The sequence below is a fragment of the Petaurus breviceps genome, unplaced genomic scaffold (assembly GCF_028583685.1).
Source record: "Petaurus breviceps papuanus isolate PSGF00001 unplaced genomic scaffold, PetGlider_PUasm1.0 90845, whole genome shotgun sequence".
Taxonomy (NCBI): domain Eukaryota; kingdom Metazoa; phylum Chordata; class Mammalia; order Diprotodontia; family Petauridae; genus Petaurus; species Petaurus breviceps.
Genome location: NW_027187359.1, coordinates 10,516,009 through 10,542,452, shown reverse-complemented (window position 1 = coordinate 10,542,452; position 26,444 = coordinate 10,516,009). Strand labels below are relative to the sequence as shown.

Here is a 26,444-nt window from a genome sequence, read left to right as displayed (position 1 = left end):
TCAGACACTTTCTAGCCATGTGACCCAAAGAGAGTTACTTAACCTCTCTCTGCCTCCTTTTTCTCTACTGGAAAATGGGGAGGATAAAATGAGATAACATTTGTAAAATGCTTAGCACAATACCTGACATGTAATAGGTGCTTAATAAATGCTTATTCCCTTCCCTCCCAATGATGGAGAATGAAGTTCAATGATGACAAAGGACTTGTCCAGGGTGACATAGCTAGAGAGTGTTGAAACCACAATTTAAGCCCAGAATTACTGAAGTTAATTCCAATGTCATTTCTACTTATCCATGTCCCAGGCATCAAGGATTTCCAAGTGATTTATAGAACTTTAAGGCTATTAGGGAATCAATCAACCAGCCTGCATTTATTAAGCATCTACTATATGTCAGGGAAAAAAGAAGAATAAACAGTTCCTTCCCTACTCCCACCCTACCACCAGCTACTCCCAAGAGTTTCCTTGGGGATGTAGGCAGTTCCAACATCCCCCCTCAGCATAGTCAGAAGCTTTGGCATTCAGCAGACTCTCCTTGAATTGCTACTCATCTTTTATTTAAAAAAAAAGAATAAGACACTAATTGAATCAGGGAATAATGGCCTATAGTCAATAATACAAAACCAAAGCCTATCACCCATCCATCCTATGGTAAAGACAAAGATGCATACAAAAAACAACAACAACAACAAAAATAAAAAACCAGCAATAGCTTGTCAGGCAAAATATCTTATAATCTCTAGTAAACTGGGATCCCTACACGACATTCCCCACTTGAATGACAAACTTTGTTGTTGGTCAATAAATTGTTTATAAGTGATTGGAGAGAAGCCTCAGGCATTCGGTTTATAGTGATTACCCAGATGTGGTTGTCAGGTATCTCTGTTTATCGAATTCAGAGCTTCTGAAACAAAGGACCCAAATGAGCCTACTTTGTCCTCCCTTCTCCTCCTATGGCTGTGGATTGGGTGACCTTGGACTTCCTTTCCTAGATTCAGCCTTCCCTTTGTGGGTACTTCCCAGGGCTGTCTTGTGAAGATCAAATGAATTAATATTTGCGAAGCCCTTAGCACAGTGCCTGGCCCATTGTATTATCTTTTTTTTTTTTTTTAAAGCAATCGGGGTTAAGTAACTTGCTCGAGGTTACGTGGCCAGGTGTTTCTGGGTGGGAGCTAAGTGTCTGAGACCAGATTAGATCCCAAGGTCATCCCAACACTGGAACTGGTGCTCTTACTCGCTGTGCTACCTGGCCGCCTCTCCATTGTATTATCTTAATAAATGCATATTTCCTTTCCTCCTGCAGAAGGTGGCTTCGAGTTGTATCCTGAAAGAAACTAGGGATTCTAGGCAGAGGGAAGGGAAGAAAGCAGTAAAGGTGTGGGGAGAGTCAGTGCAAAAGCCCAGAAGTGGAAGAGGAAGCTTCAGTTGTGAGGAACAGCAAGGAGGCCAGCATGGCTGGAGTATAGAAGCATGGATGGGAGATGACTCCTTACATGCTACTCACCTCCACATCTTTGATAATCTGGTTATACCAGTGTTAAGCCAAAGGAATGAATGGATAATTGTGGAAGTTTGGGCATCATCAAGCTGGTGATGGGAGGGGGCAAGATAGGAAGGGAGACAAGTAGACTTTCCAGGGTCTCTGATATGACACCATGAGATGCTTACCATACAATGTAATAAGAGGGCTAGATTTGGAGCCGGAGGATCTGGGTTCAAGTTTTGACTCTACTATTTATTTTTACCCTTGTGACCCTGGGAAATTCACTTCACTGCTCTGGAAGCTTGAAATCTGTAAAATGAGAGGGTTAGACCGAGGGTCTTTAAGGTTCCTCCCATCTCCAAATCTGTGATTCTCTGAGTCCCTACCTATTTACTATTCACAAGACCAGCCTTCTTCTTATGCAAGATTTTAATGTTAGGAATATTTTACCATGACTCCAATATGAGCATATCAGTCTTGGTCTCTAATATTCCTATTATTAGTATTCCTACAATACCCTCAGAGAAATAACTGGGGCAGTGCATCTGGGACTTTATACTAGGGTGCTGGCATGAGGGGAGTGCATAATTTCATCCCCATGTGGTTCTTCCAATTCCCCTAATTAAAGGAATTTTCAGGAAAGAAGGTATTCAGGGGTCTCCCAACATGTTCTGATCCAACTAAGAAGGCACTTCAGGACACCAGACCCTCTGGGGAAAGGATTATACACTTCTCTGTACCATCCTGGGAAAAGGATAGCTCAGGTACTGGGCATGCCCATGACCAAATGATAGAGCTAAGAAAGAATTCCTGAGATCATAACCCACCATAACCCTACCTCAATAGAATTTGTTCCAAGTAAAAAAAGTCATAGCTATGACTAAATGTGTTGTGCTATCTGAATAGCTGAACTCCTAGCCAAAGACCTAGTCAACAAAGCACTTAGAACTGAGAGTTAGGCCAGGGCTTGGCAGCTAGAGGTGAGGAAAAATAGAGACTCAGAGAGGGAAAATATTTAGGCATGAGCAACTTGTAAAATACAACAATTTTTGGCTCAATTTAAATCTATGACAGAGTTCAGAGTGATTCTTAATACATGCAAATCTATGCAAATATTATTCAAAGGGAGAGGGAGGGGGGAAGAAATGCTGTTTCCAAGTCATCACACAGACAAGTGTAGGTCCAACAGCACTGTGACTTTTATCTACATGACAGGAGTACTTACAAGCAAACTGTATCTTTGGGGCCGAAATGAATTTTTCACGCAGATCTACATGGCACCAAAAATATAGAGCAGCTGCATGGGAGGTCTCAATGGATGTGGACCACAGCTGGCCACCATCTTCTGTATTATCATTGCATTTTATCCATATTGCACTTGGAAACCATAATCAGGGCACCCTTCCCAGTGTTCTCCTCTCCAGGCTAAATGATCTGGGTTCCTTTAACCTTTCATTATATATCCTCTTTCCCCAACCTTTTAATTGTATCAGTAATTTGCTGAAATTTCTCCAAGTTTTCCTTGTTTCTAAAAATGAGGGTCAGTATTCTGTGAAGGACTCTGATCTCTGTTGGGAGAGAGAATTGCTTTGCAGTTTGCACATGCCGCAATCCAAAATCTGCATCCCGTTGCCATATTTGAAATTTAGCAACCCCCAAACGGGCCTCTCCAAAATTATCTTGTCACTCTCCCCTCATAGACCTTCTGTTCAACATGCCCCAAGCCTTCTTCCTTCTAGCCTTTGGTTCACACCCTCCACATCAAATACACTCCCTGCTCCTTTCCTTTCGTCTTCCTTCAAGCCCCTCATGAAGTCTCTCCCAACTGCCCAAGGATCACAGCATCATACGTATTTTGCAAACCTTAATAATTTATACTACTCAGTTATTTTTATAGACTTAGAGGTCTCAGAGATCATCCAGATCCTTTTTTTCTTTGAAAGATTGGGTCTCCCCATCTCACCGAGGCTATAAATATAGGGTCTACTCACACAAGCTTTGACCTATTCACTCCATTTCCAACCTTGCTCAGTTCACCCCCTCTTTAGGAAATCTGATGTCCACTGTTTCTAAGGGTCCACCATATTGTTCCTGAATAGATACCCCATTGGCATAGCCCACTGAAGATCAGAACTCCCCAGCTCAAGAGCTCTGCCATCATCAGCCTCCCTAGCAGCTGGGATTGCAGGTGTGCCCCACCATGCCCTGGTAAAGTTCAACCCATTCTTTTGACAGTCAAAGAAGCTGGGGTCCATAGAAATTAGTGATGGGGTGGTATGCTAGAAAGACTTTCAGCTTTCTAGGCAGAAGACTTGGGTCCAAATCCTGCTTCTGACGCTTACTATCTGTATGATGTTGTACAGACCTTTTCGCCTCTCTTTTCACCTCAGAGAACCTTTGTGAGGAGGTTGGGCTAGATGGCCTCTGAGGCCCCTTCCAACTCCAAGTCTATGATCCTATCACCCAATAATCCCATATGACTTACCCAAGGTCATGCAATGAGCAAGAAGCAAAGGAAAGCTCAGGTCCTCTGAGGTCCTCCTCCCATTCCAGGGCAGGTAGCCTCTCCTTCACTGAATTCTTGTTGTGTTTCCTATGCATACCATTCATCTGGTACTTAAGGTCTGCAGCACTTATGTGTACAGATCAGCTAAGTGAGGGGAAGGACTTTTGATAGCTCTTGCACCCCCAGCACCTGGGGCTGGTAGATAATCGTAAGTATTGAGGATAATCTCAGAGGGAAGGTGCTGACGTTAAGGAGGACCAGGAAAGGTTCCTTGCAGCAGGTAGGATTTTAGCTGAAGGAAGCTGGGGACACCAGGAAGCAGGGATGATGAGGGTGAGCATCCCAGGCATGGAAGAGAGCAAAAAAAAATCATGGTGTCAGGAGAAGAATTATTTTGTATGAACAATAGCAAAGAAAGTCAGTGTTAATAGGTCATAGAATATGTGGAAGAGAATAAAATGTCATAGAGTGCATGGAAGAGAGTGAAATGTAAAAAGACTGGAAAAGTAGGAGGGGGACAGGTTATAAAGGGCCTACCAGAAGATTTTGTGTTTGTTCCTGGAGGTCATAGGAAGTCACTGGAGTTTATTGATTAGGGGAGTGGCATAGTCAGATGTATGCTTTACACGATCCAACTTGCCCATTTGAGCCTGATGTCTCTGATAAGTTTGCAAAATTAAACATTGCTTAATTATAAGTGTATAAGAATCTTAGCCCTAGAATGGAAGCATCTGGCTTCAAATTTACTACCTAAATAACCTTGGGAAATTCACTAAATCTCCATTGACCTCAGTTTGCTCATCTGTAGAATGAAAGAATTGACCAGGATGGCCTCTGATATCCTTTCGAGCTCTAACTGTGATCCTGCGAGCCAAGCACATGTGTGGAAGCCACCGCGCACGCATGCACGTGCAAAACTGTCCCCTGCTACTTCCTCCCAGATGCTCTTCAAAAAGTGCTTTGGATCCCAATACGCCGGGGTTTAGAAATGCAATGCAGTCACTCCTCACTGACAGCTAGTCTATTGGGGGAAATTTGTGGCATAGATACTAACAGTTCTAATGTCTGGCCACTCTTTTTATATAGTGCAGAAATTAAGTTCTATTTTTTCTTCTTGCTTAACTTCATCTTTATGACCTGGGAGGCAACTGAAGTCATGTCATTTTCCCACCAGACCAGTTATATTAGAATTCCTCCTTGTTGGTGTTTTCCACATACATATTTCTAAAAGGAAAGGCTTCTGGGACAATTGATTTAAAAAGTCTTTGCTCATAAACATGGCTGTAAATCTCATTCTCCCATTTGCAGTTCCTTGCTATCTGACTAAATGATGTAGCTTCAAAACACTTTACAAACATCAATTACTCAATCCATTCAGCACGTGGCACCCTCACGTTTCGGGAAAGGGAAGAGGGCCCAGAGTGGGACATCATGGAGGCAAGGCTATAAATCAGTGATCTGGGAGAGCTACTGTCTCCCTGTCTGTCAAAAGGATCTCTTTCAAAACTTCTCTTCCACCCTGTCCTCTGTGCCCATTTTGGTGTTTGGACGAGCAGTATGGCACAGAGCAAAGAACAATGAACTGGGAGTCAGAATTTGTGAATTTGCTAATTGTTCTTCCATCCCAGGAAGCTACTCTCTTTAACCATCACTTAGACATGCAGACACTGTCCAAACACTTATTGACCACTTACTAGCTTTATGATCTTAGTCAATTATCTTAATTTCTCTGAACCTTGGGTTTTTCATCTGTAAAATTGAGTTAATAATGCCTACGGCATAGGGTTATGGTGAGAATCACATTGAATGAGAATGATGTGTAGAAATTTGCTATTTGCAGCAAAGTGCAATACAGATGTTAGGAATTGTCACTAAAATAACTTTTTTCTTTCTGTAGCATCTCAGGCTATGGAGCAGCTGGAGGTAAAGGAGGGAAGAACACAATGATGAGGTCCCATGGTGTATCAGTTCTGGGTGTCTTTGATCTGGAGAAGGATGATTTCCTATACATCTTGGTGGGACAGCAAGGGGGAGACGCCTGTCCCAGTGTAAGTGCTCCTGACTATGCTTCAGTATCTATTCATGGTTCTCATGTTGTGCTAACTTCTCTGTAGAATGGACAATTGACACAATCCTTCTGGAACCCTGTGTTCTAAGCCGACACAATTCTCCTGTAAGAAACCTACTGTTAGTTTTAATTTAGGGTGACTGCCTTTCATTAATGTGCATGAGAAAATAGTGGGTTTGAAATCACATAATATGTTTGAATTTCACACATGGATCCAGACTCAGTCAATACTTTTATGAGCCTATAATCAAGACACAGCCTAAACTAACCAATTAATTCTATTTCATAACAGAAATGAAAGTAAGGGCCCAGATCATCCATTTGCTAATTGTTTTTCCCTGCCAGGAAATGATTATCTTTATCCAAACTATAGACCCTGACACTCTCCACATATTCACATGACTACTTAAGGCTTGGTTTATGTTTTACTTCACTTCATTTGCTGTTTCCTCATCCTTATTTCTTCCCATCCCTCATGACCTGTAGCCCTAGAGACATCTCATCAGTTGGGGTTCCTGACCCCCCTGGAATGTTCCTCTTTGAGGAAGCAAACAACCATGAGTCTAGAAATCCAGAAACAGACAAAAATTATAAGGAGGAAAACAAGACAGTGGAAAATGATTGAGCTGAAGTCATGTGAACTCTACAGTGTCTCAGCTCTGTTTCTTGGGTACACATGTCTTTTAGGAAAATCACTACCAAGCTCAGAATGATTAGAGGCCATTAAAAATGGAGAGAAATAAGGAGGCCCAAGACAGAAACAGAGATCAAGTGTATCCAAAAATGTTCATAGTCGCACTTTTGGAGATGACTAAGAACCATGAACAAAGCAGTTACTCATTGAATGGGGAATAGCTAAATAAAGTGGTATGTGAATTAATGAAACATCATTGTGCAGCAAGAAATTATAGTTATGAAGAATTCAGAGAAACATAAGACTTATATGAATGGATACGAGGGAAATAAACAAAGGAACACTAAACACAATTATTATAATAATGTAAATCAAAAAGATTTCTAAGGGGAAGAAAAATTCTGAGTAACTAAAAAATCCAGTGATGGTCCAAGGGAAATGTATCTCTGTCTTCTTTTCTGAAGGTGGTGGATTGCTAGGGAAGAATGTTGTAGATGTTGTTAGACATGGTCACTGCGTTGGATTTTTATGTTTAATTCATTTTCTTTGTTACAAGGAACAGTTCTATTACAGGCCAGGGATAGAAAAGGTATTCCCAAAAATGACTGTGATGTAAGAATAAAAGGTAAAACTTGTTTTTAAAAAACTGAATGGGGAGGGGCAGCTAGGTGGCACCGTGAATAGAGTGCCAGCCCTGGAGTCAGGAGGATCTGAGTTCAAATCTGGCCTCAGACACTTAACGCTTACTAGCCATGTGACCTTGGGCAAGTCACTTAACCCCAATTGCCCTGCCCTCCCCACTAGAAAAAGCAAAAAAAAAAAAAAAAGCTGAACGGGGAGCAGATATCTACCATGAAAAGAACATAGAAATTCGTGTGCCAGACCTCCTTGGATATGGTTGGGCCACATTCAACACACTTTCATGGATAAGACCCTCCTTGAAAGCCATAATGCCCCACAGACAACTTCTTTCTGGAGTGGGAAGGAATCAGCATTGCATTCAAGACATTCCTTGTAGTTCTGATGGACAGGATCCTGAAGGTCAATTGTGCAGGGGCTCAGAGGCAAGACATCTCAGAGAGGTCAAGGGAGCAGAGGAGGTCTAAATGCCCAGGATCAAGGATGGGAGCCCCGACTGACAGAGATAATCATGGCGTTAGCCAGAGGAAACAGGAGAAAGGTTAATATGAACAACCTTTAGAATGAGAAATGCCCCAACTCTAACTTTTATTTAGCAACTATAATCAGGACATTCCAGCTTGATATAATATATGAAGTCATTAAATTACAGGCTGCTGTAATCTTAGCAAGAATTTATCGAGTGCTAATGCAATTCTTTCATCTGAGCAGAGAGATTGCATTGACTTCTGGAAGGGACTTTTACTTGATTGGATTGTAATCAGTTATGTCTTTCACATGACTACTTTTTTAAAAATTCAATTGTAATCTACTTGTTCCTTTGGGTCAGCGCACTTTATCATGTTATTAATCAACCTACTTGCTCTCAAACTTTGGACTCAATTTAGAAACATGTTGTATGTATTCTAGAGGAGGTAATTCTCTGCTGGCAGTCCTGGGCATCCACCTGTACTAGACCAGCCAAATGAAGTGATGGAACGTGGACAGAAGCATTGGCATCCTATGCGTCTCCTTTAGCCCAGATGAGGAAGGAGTTATATGAGAGTGTGGTGGAGAGGAAAGATCCTTTCATATGGATTCAGAGACTTGGGTTTAAGTCCTAGGCTTGCTACTTGTTACATGTGTGACCTTGAACAAGTCACATCAGTGTCCTCATCTGAAAAATAACAAGGTTGAATTATCTGACCTCAAAGTTCCCTTCCAGCTCTCCTAAGGTCCAGTCTCCAGATACTTTGTCATTTTCCACGTACTCGTGGGCAAAATGTATGTACATATATATATGTGTGTGTGTGTGTGTGTAAATGTAAATATATGTATATGTGTACATATATATATGAATAAGTAATATTCTCCAGACATTAAAACAGAGAGACACCTGTATGACAAAAAATCAATAGAAGCAACATTGCCAGAGAGGATTGACCTTGAAACCAAAAAGATCTGGGTTCGAGACTTGCCTCTCATAGGCAAGTAAATTAACTTCTCCATGCCCATAAGGGAACTATCTAGGACCCTATGTTACTGATACATTTCTGATCTGCTTTCATGTTCCCCACAACAATGAAATAATAGACCAAGACCACCCCCCAAAATAAAGATAATGAAAGATAGACTGTCACAGTGGATAGAATACTGAATCTGGAATCAGGATTCTCTGAGTTCAAACTCTGCCTCTGACTCTACCTGAGTGACCCAATTAATTTGACATTTCAGTGACTGGAGAAAACTGCTTAAGATTTATCTATAGTCATAGATAGGTTGCAGTCTATGTTGGTGGAGAGAGTTTCCACACTGGAATACACTAATTCATTGGAACCAGAGATCCTTCACACATTTGCATTATTAGGTCGGATCACCCCAGCCTATTTAATGTTAATGGTGACTTTCTTTTCCTAGAGCTTCGTGCATAAAGAAAGGAATATCAGCAGTCAGTCTTGAGGAAATGAAAACTGAATTTCTAACTCTTCCCTGGAAGCAGAATCATAGGATGAAAGAATTATGAGGATACTGTATTCCCGTCTACATTACTACTTAATTGTGTATACATGAAAAACTTCTATCACATCTCTTGGCCTCACTTTCTTCCTCTGAAACCTGATCTCTAAAGGCTCTTCTGGCTCTAGCTTTCTATGAATTTGTAAGGGCTCCTTGGGCACTAGTTTCACCACAACCCTCACAATGGCACTCTTGATACCAAGATTCGTGCCAGCAATTCCAATTTACACTCATTACCTTCAGAGAGTGGAGATCAGGAAGAACAAATGAAGAAACAATATGAATGACCAAACAAAATTTTTTCAAATGGACCAATGGTTTTCTTTTCTTTTTTTTGCTTTTTGGAGGGCAGTTGGGGTTAAGTGACTTGCCCAAGGTCACACAGCTAGTGAGTGTTAAGTGTCTAGGCAGGATTTGAACTCATGTCCTCCTGACTCCAGGGCTGGTGCTCTATTCACTGCACTACCTAGCCGCCCCGTGGATCAATGGTTTTCATACTTTTTGGTCTCAGGGCCCATTTCTACTAGTGAAAGCTGTTGAAACCCACTCCAAAGAACTTTAACTTATATGGATTATACCTATTAATAGTTATTGAATTACAGATTAAAACATTTTAGTTTCATTATGAAGAAGCTAGGTATCACAGTGGATAGAATATCAGAAATGGAGTCAGGAAGACCTGAGTTCAAATCTGGCCTTAGACACTAGCTGTGTGACCCCCAAATAAGTCACTTCACCTCTGTTTGCCTCAGTTTCTTCAACTGTAAAATGGGAATCATACTATCATCTGCCCCCCCAGGGTCGTTATGGGGATCAAAAGGGATAATAATTGTAGAATGCTTATCACAATGTTTGGTACATACTGGATGCTTAATAAATGCATGTTTCCCTTGTTATAATTTTGACTTTGAGTCAAATAGTTTTGAAAACAATTTTGAGTCCCTGGATTGATTTTGGGGACCACCAGAGGTCAGACCATACTTTAAGAACCACCAAATAGACAATTTTAGGATCACAGCACTTCATATCTGGAAAGCATCAAAAATGTAGAAGTTGGAAGGGACCTCAACAGTCATCTGGGCCAATCCATATCCCAGAGGAGTCCTAGAAACATAGATTTAGGTCAGAAAGGAGCTTCAGAGGCCATCTAGTCCAGCCTTCTGATTTTATAGAGGAAGGAACTGAGGCCCTGGGAGGTTAAGTGATTTGCCCAAAGTCACACCAGGAATAAAGGTCAGAGGTAGGATTTGAACCCATGTTCTCTGACTCTAGAACCAATGTTCTTTTCATGTCATCAACTATAACCTCCCTGACAAATAGTTATCTAGCCTCTTCCTGCAGATCTCCAATGAGGAGAAAACCAATACTTCCCAAGGCAGCCCATTCCCCTTTCTGGCAGCTCTAATTGTTAGCAGTTTTCTGGTTTGTTTGTTTTTTTTTAATGTTGTTGTTGTTTAGTCCTATCTGAATCTTTATGGCCTCGTTTGGGGTTTTCTTAGCAAAAATACTGTAGTGCTTTGCCATTTCCATCTCCAGCTCATTTTATAGATGAGGAACTGAGGCAAACGGTGAAATGACTTGCCCAGGGTCACACAGTTAGGAGCTAAGGCCAAATTTGAATTCAGAAGATGCATCTTCCAGACTCAAGGCCTGGTCTTCTTTCCACTGCCCCACCTAGCTTCCACTCACTGATCCTGGATCTTCCCTCTTGGGTTTAACAGAAGAATTCTAATCCACATGACAGTTTTTCAGCTACTTGAAGGCAGTCACCAAGTCTCCCCTAAGTCTTCTCTTCCCCAAGCTAAACATCCCCAGTTCTCTCAGATGACCCTCATACAACATGGCCTTGAGGCCCTTCACCATCCTGGATTCCCTTCCCTAAGATCTCTTCAGTTTACCCTGTCTAAGCAGAGTTGCCCAGTACTAAGCCTGAAGGTCCATAAGTGGCCTGATCAGGGACGAGTACAGAGGGACCAGCACCTCCTTATTCCTTGAAGCTATGCCCCTCCATTTCAAATGCCCTCATTTAACAGATAAGGAAGTTGAGGTGTTTCTGGCTTCAGTGACTTACCCAAGTTTAACCCGACTAGTTTACTAGCCTGAGATTAGAACTTGGGTCTCTCCTGATCCCCTATCTGCTGCTCCTTTTGTTACAAGCTTTCAGGAGACAGAGGGGGCACTCTGAACTCATATGGAATTCCAGATCATTTCTGGAGTCTAAGCCCCGAAAGCACCGCCCCTGTCCTGTATGCCTCAGTCACATCTTATAAGATAATGTAACGGTCCAGTGCCCCTTTGGACTTCCAGCAGAAGGAGCTGAATAGATTCTGGCCCAAGGAAGGACATGGAAAGCTTTTTTATTTGACTCTGATAGTTTACTGAGGAAGGAGGGTTCTCCAACTCAATAACCAATCAGATTAAACAGAGCTCTCCAATAAAAAGAACCACTGAGAAGTAGTTGCTGCATCACACATAGAATGAATTCCTTATCAAGGAAGCAGAGCACATATCCAGGTCCTTGGGAATTACCCATTCTAGCAGATCAGGGAACTCCCCTGATTACCACTATTAAAATAATCTCAGCCACAAGTTACATTTATCCAAAATTTTATTAAAATAGTTTTTATTGCTATATTTTGTGCCTAAATCACCTATATATCCCAATATATCCTGACCTCTCCTCTCTCAGTAATCCATTACTTACAACAAAGAATTTAAAAAGATGATTTTTTTAAAGCAGTTTAAGGGGCAGTTAGGTGGAACAGTGAATAGAGCACCAGCCCTGGAGTCAGGAGGACCTGAGTTAAGATTTGACCTCAGACACTTGACATTTACTAGATGTGTGACCTTGGGCAAGTCACTTAACCCCAATTGCCTTGCCTTCCTCCCTCCAAAAAAAAGGAGAAAAAAGGCAATTTAACCAAACTAATCAACATATTAAAAAATTCAACATTTTATGCAGCATTCTACTCCCATGGCCCCCACCTTTGCAAAGAAGCAGGGGGAGTTGCTTTTTCATAGTTCCATTTTTGGAGCCAAGCTTGGCCATCATACACTAAGATTTACCAAGCATTTTCTCGCCGTTAACACCATGAGGTAGGCAGCATAATCACTATTCCCATCCTCATTTTACAAATGAGGAAACTGAGTCTCAGAGAGGTTCAGCAACTTGGCCATAGTCTGTCAATAAATAAATATTTATTAAGGGCCTATTATATGCTAGGCACTGCACTAACCACTGGGAATACAAAGACAGGCAAAAGATGTTCTGGGACCTCAGAAAGCTTACATTCTAATTAAAGAAAACAACCCACCAAAGGAAGCTGGAAATGGGCACACAGATGGGCCTGACGGAGAAGTCCCAGAAGAGTGCAGCTGGGTGGAAAACGAAGAATCCAAGAGCTGGTACTCAAACCCAGAGGCCCTGCCTCTCTGGGGCCAACCATGGTCCCGTAGGACCAGAAAGACACCATCTGTGGCCCAGCATGGCATTTCTTCTCTCCACCCCACCCCTGTCCTTCCTTGCTCACATGAATAAAGAGAACAGATATCAGCACTGTCAATTTAAAACCTTTCACCCAAGCTACGTCCACTTAAAAAGAGCTCAAATTATTCTCATCATTAAATCGAAAACACCGTAAAACAAATTGTGGCTCGGCCATTCATCTCGATATTCCTCTGGTGCTGAACGCTGGCGCCTCTGTAAGTGCTCGGGCAGAAGCAGCGGGCTCAAGATGAATGGCCAGGCCGTTTACTGGGTACATCGCAGCTGCAGCATTAGATGGAAATTTGTTGTTTTATTAGCTTTTTTTCTGATTAAACAAAAGGAAAAAAAGCATTTTATTCTGACGTCAATTTGATGAGAGAGGAGCTGCCTGAGCTGAGTGGTGCTGGCTGAAAAGACAGCTGTGATTGGCCTGGATGCCTCTAACCAGCCCAAAGAGAGAATAGAGAGGACCAGCCAAAGTTCGTTCAGTAAGCATTTAGTGAACACCTACTTCCCAGGTGCCAGGTTCTATGCTAAGCTCTGGTGATGCAAAGGCAAACATGAAGGAGACCCCCCCCCCCATCCTTCAAGGAGTTTGCCTTTCACTGGAAGGTATGATATATACACTGATAAGGAAGTACAAAATATTACAGAGTAAATCCAAAGTCATTTTAGTGGGGGAGGGGAGAAAGAGAAAAGGCACAAACAACTAATGAAAGCAGAAAAGGCTTCCTGTAGGAGGTGGTGTTTGAGCTGGACTTTAAAGGAAGCAAAGGAGTCGAAGGGGAGGAAGGAGAACATTCTGGGAGTGCTCTTTGGGAAACAGCCTGTATAAAGCCAAGGAGGTAGGAAATGTACATGTACAGTGTAGGTGTCAAGTAGGACACTTTGGATAAAATATTAGCCTGAATTAGGGGAAAACAATGTATAAACTATCTGGAAAGAAATAATGTACAATCTTTCTGGATTGTGAAAGGTTTAATCCCAGATGGAAGAGTATGCTCTTTATTGTAGCGTCAACAAGGAGTTATTAAAATTTCTGGGGTAGGAGATTGATATGATCAGACCTGGGCTTTATAAACAGCTACATAAGGAGGCTTATTGAGCATTATTCCAGAAGCAATCCTAGCATCTCTGAGTTGTAAGGAACCTCATAAGGCGTCTAAGTCCACAGTATCTCTAATAAGAAGCCACCCAGAGAAGGCACTTTAGTGGAATAAACATTGAACTTGAATCACTTAATTGCCAAATGCAGTATCTTTTTCTCAATCCTCAATCTCCTTGACTTCTCTTCAGCCTTTGATACTGTCAACTACCCTCTTCTCCTTGATATTCCTTCTCTGAAGGATGGTTTTGGGGACAGCACCTGGTCCACCCACCAGCTGTTTCCCCGCATGTATGTCTCCTTTGCTGGATCTTCATCCAGGTCACATCCACTAACTGTGGATGTCCCACAAGGCCCTGTCCTAGACCCCCTTCTCCTTCTATACTGCTTTGCTTTGCACCCATTGATTCAATTACCATCTCTTTGCAGATTCTCCTCAAGTCATTTGTCCGGTCCTCATGTCCCTCCTGACCTCCAGTCTCACATTGCCAAAATCTCAAACTGGATATCCTGTAGACATCTTAAACTCAACGTGTGCAAAATTGAACTCTTATCTTTCTCCCACAAACCCACCCCTCTTTCTTGTTTTTTTTTTCAATAAACCAGAAATTATTTATTGATCTTATACTATTATCCAACCACTTTTCTAAAGTGTTCCTTGGTACCTCATTGTGGTGCGGAGGCTATACCAGCAGAACATAAGCTCCAACAGGCCCTAGCAGTATGGAAGGGCTTTGAGCCTGGTCCAGCAAAGGTCCCTGTGCACTGACCAGGTCATATCCCTTTAGAGTATCATCAGCACCAAATCTGGCCATGTACTCACAAACACCCACCCCTCTTTCTAATTGCCTTATTTTTTTGGAGGGGAAAAGGCAGGGCAATTGGGGTTAAGTGACTTGCTCAAGGTCACACAGCTAGTAAGTGTTATGTGTCTGAGGTGAATTTGAACTCAGGTCCTCCTGACTCCAGGGCCAGTGCTCTATTCACTGCACCACCCACCTGTCCAACAAGAGATTATCTTCAAATTAATCTGCATATGATCTTATTTGTATATAATAGTTTCTATGTTATCTCCCCCATTAGACTATGACTACCTTGAGAGCAGGGACTTTTTTTTATTTTTGATTTTGTTAGTTTATTATTTACTTTCTTTGTTTTCTCAGTATTTAGCATAGTGCTAAATTTAATTTAATCATTTAATTTAATAAATACTTAGTGACTTGAATTAGAAGACCTCCATTCAAAGCTGCCATTTACTAGCTTCCTGACTTTGGTCAGGTTTTTAACCTGGACCTCCATTTCCTCATCTGCAAAATGAAGGACCAGACTCAATTATCACTAAGGTTCCTTCAAGCCCTAACATTCTGTGGTAAAAAAACAAACAAACAAACAAACAAAAAACAAGACTGCTTAAATGCCTCTGGTGATAGGGAACTCATTACCATTCCATTTCAAATAGCTCTAATTATTAGAAATTTCTTTTCAAATCTGCCTCCTTATAACTTCCAGCCAGTGGTATTAATTCTTCTCTCTAAGGCTGTAAAATATAATTCTAATCCCTCTTCCACCAAGTTTTCTGGACTAGAAAGTTGGCTTTGACATATTGACTTTTAATAACCTTCCAGATGATATCTAGTGGGAAGTAATTACAACAAAAGGGGACAAATTGAGGGCTGGCAAAGTAAAATTACCTCATAGAGAAGAATCTAGCCAGGGATCCTGACTCCTAGCCTAGTCCCAAGCCTCAGAACTGGCAGCATCTAAGCTCTAGGGAGACCCTGATTGAAACTGTGACCCTTATTTGTCCATTCTGTCTACAGACTAATGAAATCATCCAGAAGGTTTGCATTGGAGAGAACAATGTGATAGAAGAAGAGATCCGAGCCAACCAGAGTGTGAATGAGTGGGCTGGAGGTGGAGGAGGTGGGGGTGGAGCGACCTACATTTTTAAGGTAAGGCGCCCTCCTTTCTTCCAGGCTGCAGGCTATGCTGCATAACTCTGGGCCTTTTTTTGGATTTTCCCCAAGGTGTAATACAGGCACCTTAAGTTTATACCATGCTTTATATAGGACTTTAAAGGGCTTTTGCCAAATTTCTTTCACTGGTTTTTCTCCATAACCCTGAGAGCTAAGTAGGGCAGACATCATTAATTGCATTTCACAACTAGCTCATCCAGTAACTTCCTTGGTGATGACCATTTAGTTACCAGAATATAGCTCTCCCAACTCCAAAACCACTCATTTATCCACCAGGTTTGCTGTGTCTGGAGTAATGTCTTCCAACTGCAACCTTAATATATATTTACATAGGGTTTTCAAGTTTGTGAAGCATTTTGTACAGATTGCTTCATCTGAACTTCACAAACAAGTTAGATACTACAGGTATTATTATTCCTATCCAACATAATTTTAAAATTCAGAGGTTTAAGTGCTTTATACATAGTCACAGAGCCAGCAGGTTTCAGGGATAGGAACTGAGTCTTCCTGACTCGAGGTCCAGAGTTCTCTCCATTCTACTGCCCAGCATCTTTTGTTTTCAGGTGACATGAATATTCACACCACAGAAGACAAAGGTATATAGACTTGCCATAGCTTTGGGTACAAGGCTCTTCTCTCATCTCTGGATCAATAAACATAGAACAGAGTCATTCTTGAATTTCTCAGTAATTGAATAATTCCCAGTATTGAATTTCTCTCTTTCCCTACTCAACTGACCATATTCCAGCCACACTTGTCCACCATAATCCCATCTACAAAAACAAAAAGTGGAAATGAAAAGTGAGATGTTAAGGGACCTTAACTGTAACTTAATTACAATTTTATTTGTGACTTTATCCTTGGATTTGACCAAATCTAAATCATCCAACAGAACAAGAAAATGAAAGCAGAGACAGTACGTTCTGGGCATATTCACCAGAGCTAGAGCCAGAATTAGGGTGGGACCATGGGACTTTGTTCAAGGGCAGGGAAATGTTGAGGGCACAACAGCACCCTCCCGAGGATGCTTTCCTCCTGCCCATGCAGCGCCTTGTAGCAGCAGCCACACCTTTGAGCCATTCTCACTCCCCCTTCAGGGGCCTAGACACTTCTTGGTGTCCTTCCTTTATTAGCCTGCAACCCTAGGTAAGATGCCCTCAACTTTTATCCCAGGGGCAAGAATTGCTAGTTATATCTCTGAACTGCAATTGGGGAGATAAAGAGAATGTCAGAGAAAGAAATGAGTCTGAATTTGGGGAACTTGTCTTCTACTAATAAGGCCTTACCCTTCCTATGTGAATCGATTCATCAGTTAGTGAGTATTTATTAAGTGGTTGCTGTATACTAGACGCTGTGCTAAGTGCTTGGGGAGGAAGGTTCAAATTCTGCCATTCCTAGGAATAACTAGGGGTAGACAAGGTAGGCAGCCATCTGGATCGCTTCACAGAGTCAAAAGCAGTAAGGGACACTTTGTATATTTGAATACTTTTCATGCCCAGAGATCTCCTTTTCCATCACATGTAAGTATTTTTTTGTGATAAGTTTTAGTTGTTATAGGGAAAGATCACAGCCTGTGATAGTCACAGGCAGGCCAAGGAGGGTAATTTTCAGACCTTGCCTAGGCCACCCAAGTGCCCCATCTCCACTCCCATCCCCCACCCATCTCTGAGGCAAACAGGATGCTGTGGGCTCTTCTTCCAAACAGTGTTGTGGGAAGAATGTAACAGATGGCGGGGCACAGCTGATGTAGCCTAAGTCTGGAGCACTCAAAGGGTGAGCTTACTGCCTTCCAAGCAACCAAGCTGGGGTCCAGCCCAGGCCAGAAGAGGATGCCCACCTCATTTTTGAATTTTTCCTTTGTTAGATGAAGAATGGAATACCAGTGCCTCTGATCATTGCAGCCGGAGGCGGTGGAAGAGCCTATGGGGCCAAAACAGATACATTCCATCCAGAAAGACTAGAAAATAACTCCTCTGTTCTAGGTCTGAATGGCATTTCTGGAGCCGCAGGTAATGTGACCGCACACCGCTACCCACAAAACACAGTCAGGCTCAGATGTCCAGGGACTAAGCTGGCCCTCTGGAGTCAGTAAGGAAACTGGAACCACTCTTTGAGGTTGGGGCAGGGCTGGGGGTGCTGGTGAGGGAACATGGATAGCACTGGGAGTTGTGGAGTTTTATATTGCAATGGCAAACAAGTAACATCCTGGCCAGGCTTGTAGAGCTCTTTTTTACTTGTAGTTGAGGTACCAGAACCCCTAGACACTATTTCTCATGACATCTCCATGATTATGATTATAATAACTTACATTTAAAATATATTTTACGATTTGGAAACCCCTTGTAAGGGTCCTATGATGTCTGACTGCAAGTGTCCCTCTATCTCTGACATAGACATATCCAAAAAAAAAGTTCAAGGCCTGAACTTTTCCTCCCTGTGACACAGAATCCTAATTGCCTGATCTTGCAATGTTATCTTTGCCAAGATCTCAGGCAGCATAGTCTAATGCACAAGATTTCCCCAAGGATACAAAAACCACAGGGGATCAGAGACACCCAGCAAAACCCTCCTCAAAACACAACACTGCTGTGAAACACCTAAGCCAAGTCACTCTCCAGATTCTGCAAGTGAGGAAGCTGAAGCCCCAAGAGAGGAAATTGTTTGTCTAATGTCATGCAGCTAATGAGACAAAGTTGGTACTTGAACTCAGGCCTCTGACTTCCTGTCCCATGCTCCTATCTGCTCATGCAAATCCAAATAATGGGCCTCCTGCTATTTCAAGCTACTTTATCAGTCCCCATGTGGCATAGTTGCATTTTGACTTGTTTTGAGTCACAGAAAATCTCCGAGGGAATTGGGAAATAAATCTAGACTCTCTGACTCAGACTGACAAAAAATCACCCTAAATTGATATGCTCCCAAGACCTCCACCACCACCACTCAGGATTTGCATCCAAAAGAAGAATGAGAAGCTCCTTCAAAATCCTGTGTCTTCTTGTCCTTAAGGAGAAATGGAGGCCTATGGCAGAGAAATGGAGAATATACAGGAGAGTAAGGCCTTCTGCCTGCTCTGTCCTACAATCTCTGTTTCCCTGACCTCCAAAACCCAACCCCCGTCAACCAGAAAGCTGATCTCACTGACCCAGAGCCACAGAAGTAAAACAAGAAGCCTGGGCTGATTTCTGCTGAAGAGTTTCCTCTGGAATCAGCAGTTATAGGAAGGGGAAAAAAAGATCTTGGGACATTCATTCTGTATTGCTTTTTTAAAAATCTCACCACTCAGTCGAGGAGAGAATATTTAGGTAACATTTCAGTCAGATGTTAGATTAATTCATGAAAACAAAAAGAACCTGGCAAATTGGCTGTCTTTCAGATCAGAAATGTACAGAGACAGCCGAAGGAGCATGAGAAAATTACCAGGATCATCACTTTAGAGTGGGACAGGACCCTGCCTAATCCAGTCCCCTCCTTTTTTTTTTATTTTTTTATTTTTTAAAGCAATTGGGGTTAAGTAACTTGCTCAAGGTTACACGGCCAGTTATTTCTGGGTGTGGTGCTGAGTATCTGAGCCCGGATTCGATCCCCAGGTCATCCCAACACTGGAGCCGGTGCTCTTACTCAATGAGCCACCTGGCCGACCCTAAGCAATTGGGGTTAAGTAACTTGCTCAAGGTTACACAGCCAGGTGTTCCTGAGTGGGTGCTAGGTGTCTGAGCCTGGATTTGATTCCCCCAGGTCATCTGGGGCCGGTGCTCTTACTCGCTGTGCTACATAGCTGCCCCCAGTCCCCTCCTTTTATAGAAGAGGAAGCTGAGGTCCAGAAGGACTAGGAGACTTGCCCATGATTATATGTGTAGCATTGGCAGAACAGTATTCACACCCGGGTCTCCCGAACCCTCTCCATCTCCTATTCATTGCTTTTTCCATGGCACAGTCACTGGTATTGACTCTTGATAGACTTAGAGCTAGGAAGAGACAAAGAGCTTGTTCCAATACAGACAGAGGTGGAAGAGGAGGCCTGGGTTCAGGAGTTTGGGGAGAGCCCCAAGGCACTAAGCAGGCATTGGTAGGTGAGGCCAAACACAGGTTAGCTACAAGAGCCCACTTCTGATTCTGTTTAGCCAAACTGCTGCTGTCCCATGACCACAGTAAAGGCCCACTGGGTGAGTGATGGGCCCATCACTCCTTCAGGGACTTGACTCATGGACTCCTGTTCTCCTATGAGGCTTCTGACCCCATCATTCTATCCACAGGAGGAGGGGTGGTGTCCTTACATTACTGGGAAGGCTAGGGGTGGGATTGTTGGGGGAGAAGAGAAATATGTTGAAAATGCTATGAAAGGGAAAAAAACTTTCTATTTTTAATAGAAAGTTACATGATAACTTTATTACATGTTTAAAAGGAATAGCAAGCTGTACATGAGAGATTTGCAGTTTCATGTACAATCATCTTTTTTTCTATTCTACTGTTATGGAAATGCTTGTTTTAGTTCTTAAGTTCAAAGTAAAATAAATTTTTTTAAAAAGAAAGAAAATGCCATGAGAGGCAGTGGCTAGTCCCAGCCTGAGCAGGAAAGATCAACTATATTGACAGAAAAGGCTTAAGATGCCTTAGAGTCAGTAATAGTCACTTTTCTATAGGAAACACACTCAAAGGCACTCATGGGATCTTGCAGACACCTGTGCCCTAAAGAGGCAAGGTGGAAAGAGACCTGGCCTCATAACTAGCAATGCCTACATTCAGGTCCTGTCTCTGATCCATACTGGTTTGTGACCCTGAGCAAGTCACTTAATGTCTCCGTGTCTCCAGGTCACTGAGACTATAAATTGCAGAGAAGGTGCCAACCTTCATTGGTTAATGGAGTTTCCCCTTCTGTGAGTTCCCAGATTACTTGCCCAGGTCATTTTCTAGGTAAGCCCAGAAACCACTGCCCCCTGAGGCTTGAGGTATCAGTGGAACACAGCTTTCTGTTGAAACTGTCTTAACATCTTCCTCCCATCCACTCATATTCGAGACCTTAACAGGAGACCAACCTCTTAACTTGGGCCAAGCAGGTCAGGATTGTAGATTCTTAGATTCAAAGATTATTGAAGCTGGAAGGGTCTTTAGGCATTATCCAGTTTGACTTTCCCCTACCTCTTCATTTTACAAATGAGGCAACTGAGACCTAGAGAAAGGAAAGGACTCATTCAAGGTCACATAGCTAGATTGTTCAGATCTGGTCCTGGAACCCTGATTTGTCATTTTGGGGTTTTTTGGAGGGACAATTGAGGTTAAGTGACTTGCCCAAAGTTACATGGCTAGTAAGTGTTAAGTGTCTGAGGCCAGGTTTGAACTCAGGTCCTCCTGACTCCAGGGCCAGTGCTCTATTCACTGCACCACCTAGCTGCCCTAGAACCCTGATTTCTTGACTCATACTGAAGTCCTGGCTCAGGAATGATGCCTGGCTGGGGTGGGATGAAGTCCAAGGCATGTTCTCTTATGACCTCAGTCATTCAAGATGGCATTTTGGCTTTTGCCCTCCTTGAAGACTAAGCCATGTCAGTGCCTCTTGGAGTGGGAGTAGAGGGTGAGGGGGATGGGATTAAAGAGCTGAGATTTGGAAGTTGATAGGGTCAGGGAGATGAGAATGAAATCAACTTAGTCAATTCCAAAGCTGCCCAATCCCAGGTCGGTGCTCATTTACATATAAGCCACTTCCACATATACTTTGGGGACAGCTGCCTCTGAGGCTAGAGCTTCCCAGGAACAGACCAGCCCAATAAGCTTCACCTCCCTGCATTTCCAGGGGAGAAATCGGAGGCCACCAGTTCTACTGCAGACACCCTGGGGAAGGGAAAAGGAGGCCAAATCGCTCAAACCATAGTAGCACTTTTAAGGTTTGCAAAGTGTTTCACCTATCAGCGATATTGTTCAGTCATTTCAGGTGTGTCTGACTCTTCATGATCCCATTGGGGGTTTTCTTGGCAAAGATACTGGAGTGGGTTGCCATTTCCTTTTCCAGCTCATTTTACAGATGAGGAAACTGAGACAAACAGGGTTAAGTGACTTTCCCAGGGTCACACAGCTAGTAAGTGGCTGAGGCCAGATTGGAACTCAAGAAGAGGTGTCTTCCTGACTCCAGACCTGGTTGTTCTACATCATCTCATTTAAGCCTCACAACAACTCTGGGAGGGAGATGCTATTATTATCCTCGTTTTGCAGATGAGGAAACTGAGGCAGGCAGCGATTTAAGTGCCTTGCCCGGAGTCATAGAACTAGGAACTATTTGAAGGGAGGCCGGAAGCCAGGTTTCTGCCCATTCCCAGGCTCCATGGCCTCCAGCTTCCCCCAGCTTTGCTTCCTGCACTCTCCTCACCCTGCGGTTGCTTTCTCTCTCTCCTCTGCAGGTGGTGGAGGTGGCTGGAATGATAATACTTCCTTGCTTTGGTCGGGAAAGTCTTTGCTGGAAGGTGCCACAGGAGGACATTCCTGCCCCCAGGCCATGAAGAAGTGGGGGTGGGAGACAAGAGGGGGTTTCGGAGGGGGTGGCGGGGGGTGCTCCTCAGGTGGAGGAGGCGGAGGATACATAGGTAAAGATGCTTCGCGTTCAAGGTGTCAGTTTCCCTCCTTTAGTCGTAGAAGTCAGGCAGGCTCTGAGCCCCACTCCCCCATCCCTTCTCTTCCCTACTCCAAAACCCTTTTCCCTCTTTTTTCCTCCCCTGACCCTCCCCTGTGATGTCACGGCCCGCCCCTTCCCCTTTAGCTGGGCTGGGAGAATGTGCATGGGGTGGGCACGGTGGCAGCTGCTGAGCTGCCATCTTGCCTCAGGCCTCCACCAGGACAGCATCAAGATCTCACTGTGATTCTTGATCCCCTCCCCCACCCCCCACCCACCTGCCGTCCTTGCTGGAACAAAAGAGGCTCTGCCCTCTCCCAGATCATTCTCTGAGCACCCCAATGAGGTGCCGGATCGAAAACCTTAGAGACTGAACTCCTCCAGGGGTTGATGGCTGGTAGCAGCTTCTGCCCAGCCCGATGTCTCCTTCTGGATGGCCATGCTTGATACTAAGCCAAGACCACTCCCCCTAAGGGATGGATTGGTGGTTTGACCACCCCTCCAGTCACTGGACTGGGCCCAGTCACTTGTCACATCATAGCCCCACCTGGGGCCAAAGAGAAGCCACTTTCCATGCTGATGCTCGAGGGGAATTTGGGTCAACCCATTCCCCAGGCCCTCTGGTCTCATCAGCAGGCAGCAACAGGCCATTGACCTAGCTGCCCTCCTCTTGGCTCTTGCCCAAGACCAGACCAGGACTGATGATCCAAGAGGAGGGGAAGTGGTACAGTCCCCCTAGATTAGAGTAATGTGCATGCACTGTGATATCTGTGTAATTTTTTTTAACTTTAATGCTTCATGTAAAATGCTTGTGTTGACCATATGCTTTCATTCTTCAGGCTCTATGAGGGTGAGAAAATCAGGCAGGGGGTACAGTGGGGGGATGTGCCCAACCCCATCTCTGAGCAAAGGAGCTTTGGGGAAGGAAGAATGACCATGCTAAATTCAGTGTGATTCCAGACTCTTTGAATCCCCCTGTCACTCTTCTTCACCTAACCTGGGTTAGAGAGAGCTGGGGGAAAGGGTGGGAGATGCTCTTTCACAGACTGCTAATGGGCATGTTATAAGTTAAGGCCTGGAGGAACAGGAAATCAGCCTAGGGAACCCAGAATTTGCCAGATTTCTGTCCAAACAAATCCTCCTAAGAGAATCACAGTGCAGAGGAAAAAGCCTTCAGTTCACAGGCCTGAACGTAGGGTCACTAGACTGAGTTTAAATGCTGGCTCTTCCACTGACTACCTGTGTGACTTTGGACAAGTCATGTAGGCTCTTGAGACTCTCTGAGCCTTAGTTTCCTCATATGTAAAATGAGAGGGTCAGACTAGATGCCCCAGAAAGAGCTCCCAGGAGTGAGTATGACAGTCTAGCCAGTAACCCTGCAGGGTGAATTCAGTTCTACTCAGGGTGCCCAGATTTGGAGCTGCCCAAGTAGGCAATTTCATTAACCTTGCACATGACCATGCTGAAACAAAGCCCCAGGAGCTAAGATTTGCCCCACTCTGACCCCCTTCCCTTACTATGCTACACTAGCTACACTATGCTATACTGTACTACATTATACTATACTATACTCCACGCCCTGCCTGATGTCAGCTCCCCTCAAGACTCTGGGAAAGATGTTGGCTGTCTGCTGTGGCTAGCATGCTGTGACTTATGGTTGTGTGTATATGTGTCTGTGTTTGTGTGTATCATGACTTCCTACCCAGTGTTCAGATTTTCTCTGGTTTGCTACAGGGGGTAACGCAGCTGTGAACAATGACCCCGAAGTGGATGGGGAGGATGGGGTCTCCTTCATCAGTCCACTGGGCATCCTGTACACCCCGGCTCTGAAAGGTACCCCCCTCTCTCCCTCCCAGATGGCAGCAGTCAGGTCCCTCCACACTACAGCACCAGGCCAGGACTGGGCCTCAGGACAATAGAGATCCATGGTGTGTTGGGTTCTATGGTCACATGACAAATGATCCACCTGCAAAGAGGAAGCCCCCCACCTCCAACCCAACTAGTTCAATCAGTCCTTCATGTGTCAGGCACTGTGCTAGCTCTGGATATACAAAAAGGGGCAAAAACAAACAAAACATTCAGCTCCAGCAAGAATTTATTAAGTAATTACCATATGCCAGGCATTGTACTGGGCACTAGGAATTCAAGGACAAAACTGAAACAGTCCCTGCCCTCAAGGAGCTTACATTTTATATACAAATACACACACATGCACACACACATAGCCCTTTCAAGACTCTCACCAAGACATCTGTGGTTCCATCCACACCCACCAGCCCACCTAGACAAATTTATGCCGCTTCTGTTTCCCCTCAAATAACACAGCCCTCCAATGCATGGAGTAATGCTACTGAGGGGAACATAGATAATCCACAAAAACCATATGGAGAAGAGGAGAGCCGCTGAAAGCCCCTAGTCCATCCCCATCAGTGGAACCCCTGGGGTTGGTAGATGTTCTGCGGGGTTGGCAGGAGCACATCCTCACTGGCTCAGGCTGACAATGGTATTTCCTGCCCCTCCGTTGTTACCCCCAGTGATGGAGGGCCATGGGGAGGTGAACATCAAGCTTTACTTGAACTGCAGCCACTGTGAGGTGGATGAGTGCCACATTGACCCGGAGAGCCACAAAGTTATCTGTTTCTGCGAGCATGGCACAGTGCTGGCCGAAGACGGGGTCTCCTGCATAGGTGAGAAAGCAGACTGCCTCCTGGGGCCTCGCACACTGCTGGGAAAGGGGCTGGTCCCACCGTTACTCCCCTGCACTGTTTCCTTGCCTGCTTCCCGCTGGGATTAAGGGAACCAGCTGTTTAAAAGCAGGATGGAGAGAGAGGCCTTGGCTAGTCATGGGTCACAGCAGGATTCATGCTCAGTGGGACCTCAGAGCTAGCTGAGCCCCACTCACTTGTTTTACATTTGAGGAAACTGAGGCCCAAGAAAGTGTTGTCACCCAAAGTCACACAACTAGTAAATGTCAGAGCTGGGTCTCAAACTGAAATTTGCTGTCTTAACTCACAGTTCAATGTATATTCAGTCCTTTAGTAGTATGGAAACAATTGAGATTATCCACTAGCTAACAGTAAATAATAAGTTAAAATAGGAAGCTATAGAAACTTGGTGTTTTCCTTGCCCATCTTATCCCTCAGTGGCTACACCCTAGGTGGTCTCCCACTCTGGTGGCCTCCCTAGAGGTGGCATTTTGTTAGCTGATGGTTTCTGCTAGACCTTCCACCCCCAATTGAAGTAAGGGCATAGTTCTTGTGCCACTTGCCCTGGGCAAAAACCGATAGTTTGGGCTCTTTATTCAGATAGAAGCACTTCCTTTCTGTTCCTAAACTGTCTCTCTCAGTTTATAAAAGGAAGAAAATGTCTTCTGAATGTGCTGGATAAGGAAGAAGTGAAGAAGGTTCCATGGGTGGCAGATGAAGGCAGAAGTATTCTTAGGGTAATTCCAGAGAGGAGGCAGTGTGTGGTGCTCAGTCCCTCCCCTTAATCTGTCTCCTAGTGTCACCCACCTCTGAGCCTCACCTGCCTCTCTCCCTGATACTGTCTGTTGTGACCTCTGCCCTGGTGGCTGCCCTGGTCCTGGCATTCTCGGGCATCATGATTGGTGAGTGTGCTGGGCCCCGCTGGAGGCCAGCATTATGTGTGTGCTGGAGATGCTTCTGAGATGTTTTTGGGGTGATTTAGAGACCCTTGATGGTGGGAGGGAAGAGGGACCCAAGAATAGGCTTCTTCCACCCCTGCAGCAGCTTGGTAGCCATAATTATGGAGCCTTATTCTTCATGGATAGGGAAGAGATTTGTCCTCTCCCCAGTCCTCAACCTACCACTTGTTGGTAAATGTCTGACTAGTTATCAGTCCATGCCTTTCCAACCCAAGGCCATTCTTGAGGTGATATGGTTCCAGAATTCCCTCAAAAATCCACTCTCATGTTCCCCACGGGTCTGCTCTTC

At 44.0% G+C, this 26,444-nt stretch overlaps 1 protein-coding gene across 1 annotated transcript in view; it reads left to right on the top strand.

Moving 5' to 3' along the window:
• The window catches only part of ALK (ALK receptor tyrosine kinase), a 1,085,901-nt gene that overhangs the window by 1,002,284 nt on the left and 57,173 nt on the right, over positions 1–26,444 (top strand). Inside the window, exons 13-19 of the mRNA XM_069072137.1 lie at positions 5,887–6,037; positions 15,738–15,869; positions 17,758–17,902; positions 22,283–22,465; positions 24,226–24,324; positions 25,026–25,178; positions 25,994–26,098. Of these exons, the coding sequence (XP_068928238.1) occupies positions 5,887–6,037; positions 15,738–15,869; positions 17,758–17,902; positions 22,283–22,465; positions 24,226–24,324; positions 25,026–25,178; positions 25,994–26,098 (968 nt within the window). The remainder of the gene's footprint in view (positions 1–5,886; positions 6,038–15,737; positions 15,870–17,757; positions 17,903–22,282; positions 22,466–24,225; positions 24,325–25,025; positions 25,179–25,993; positions 26,099–26,444) is intronic.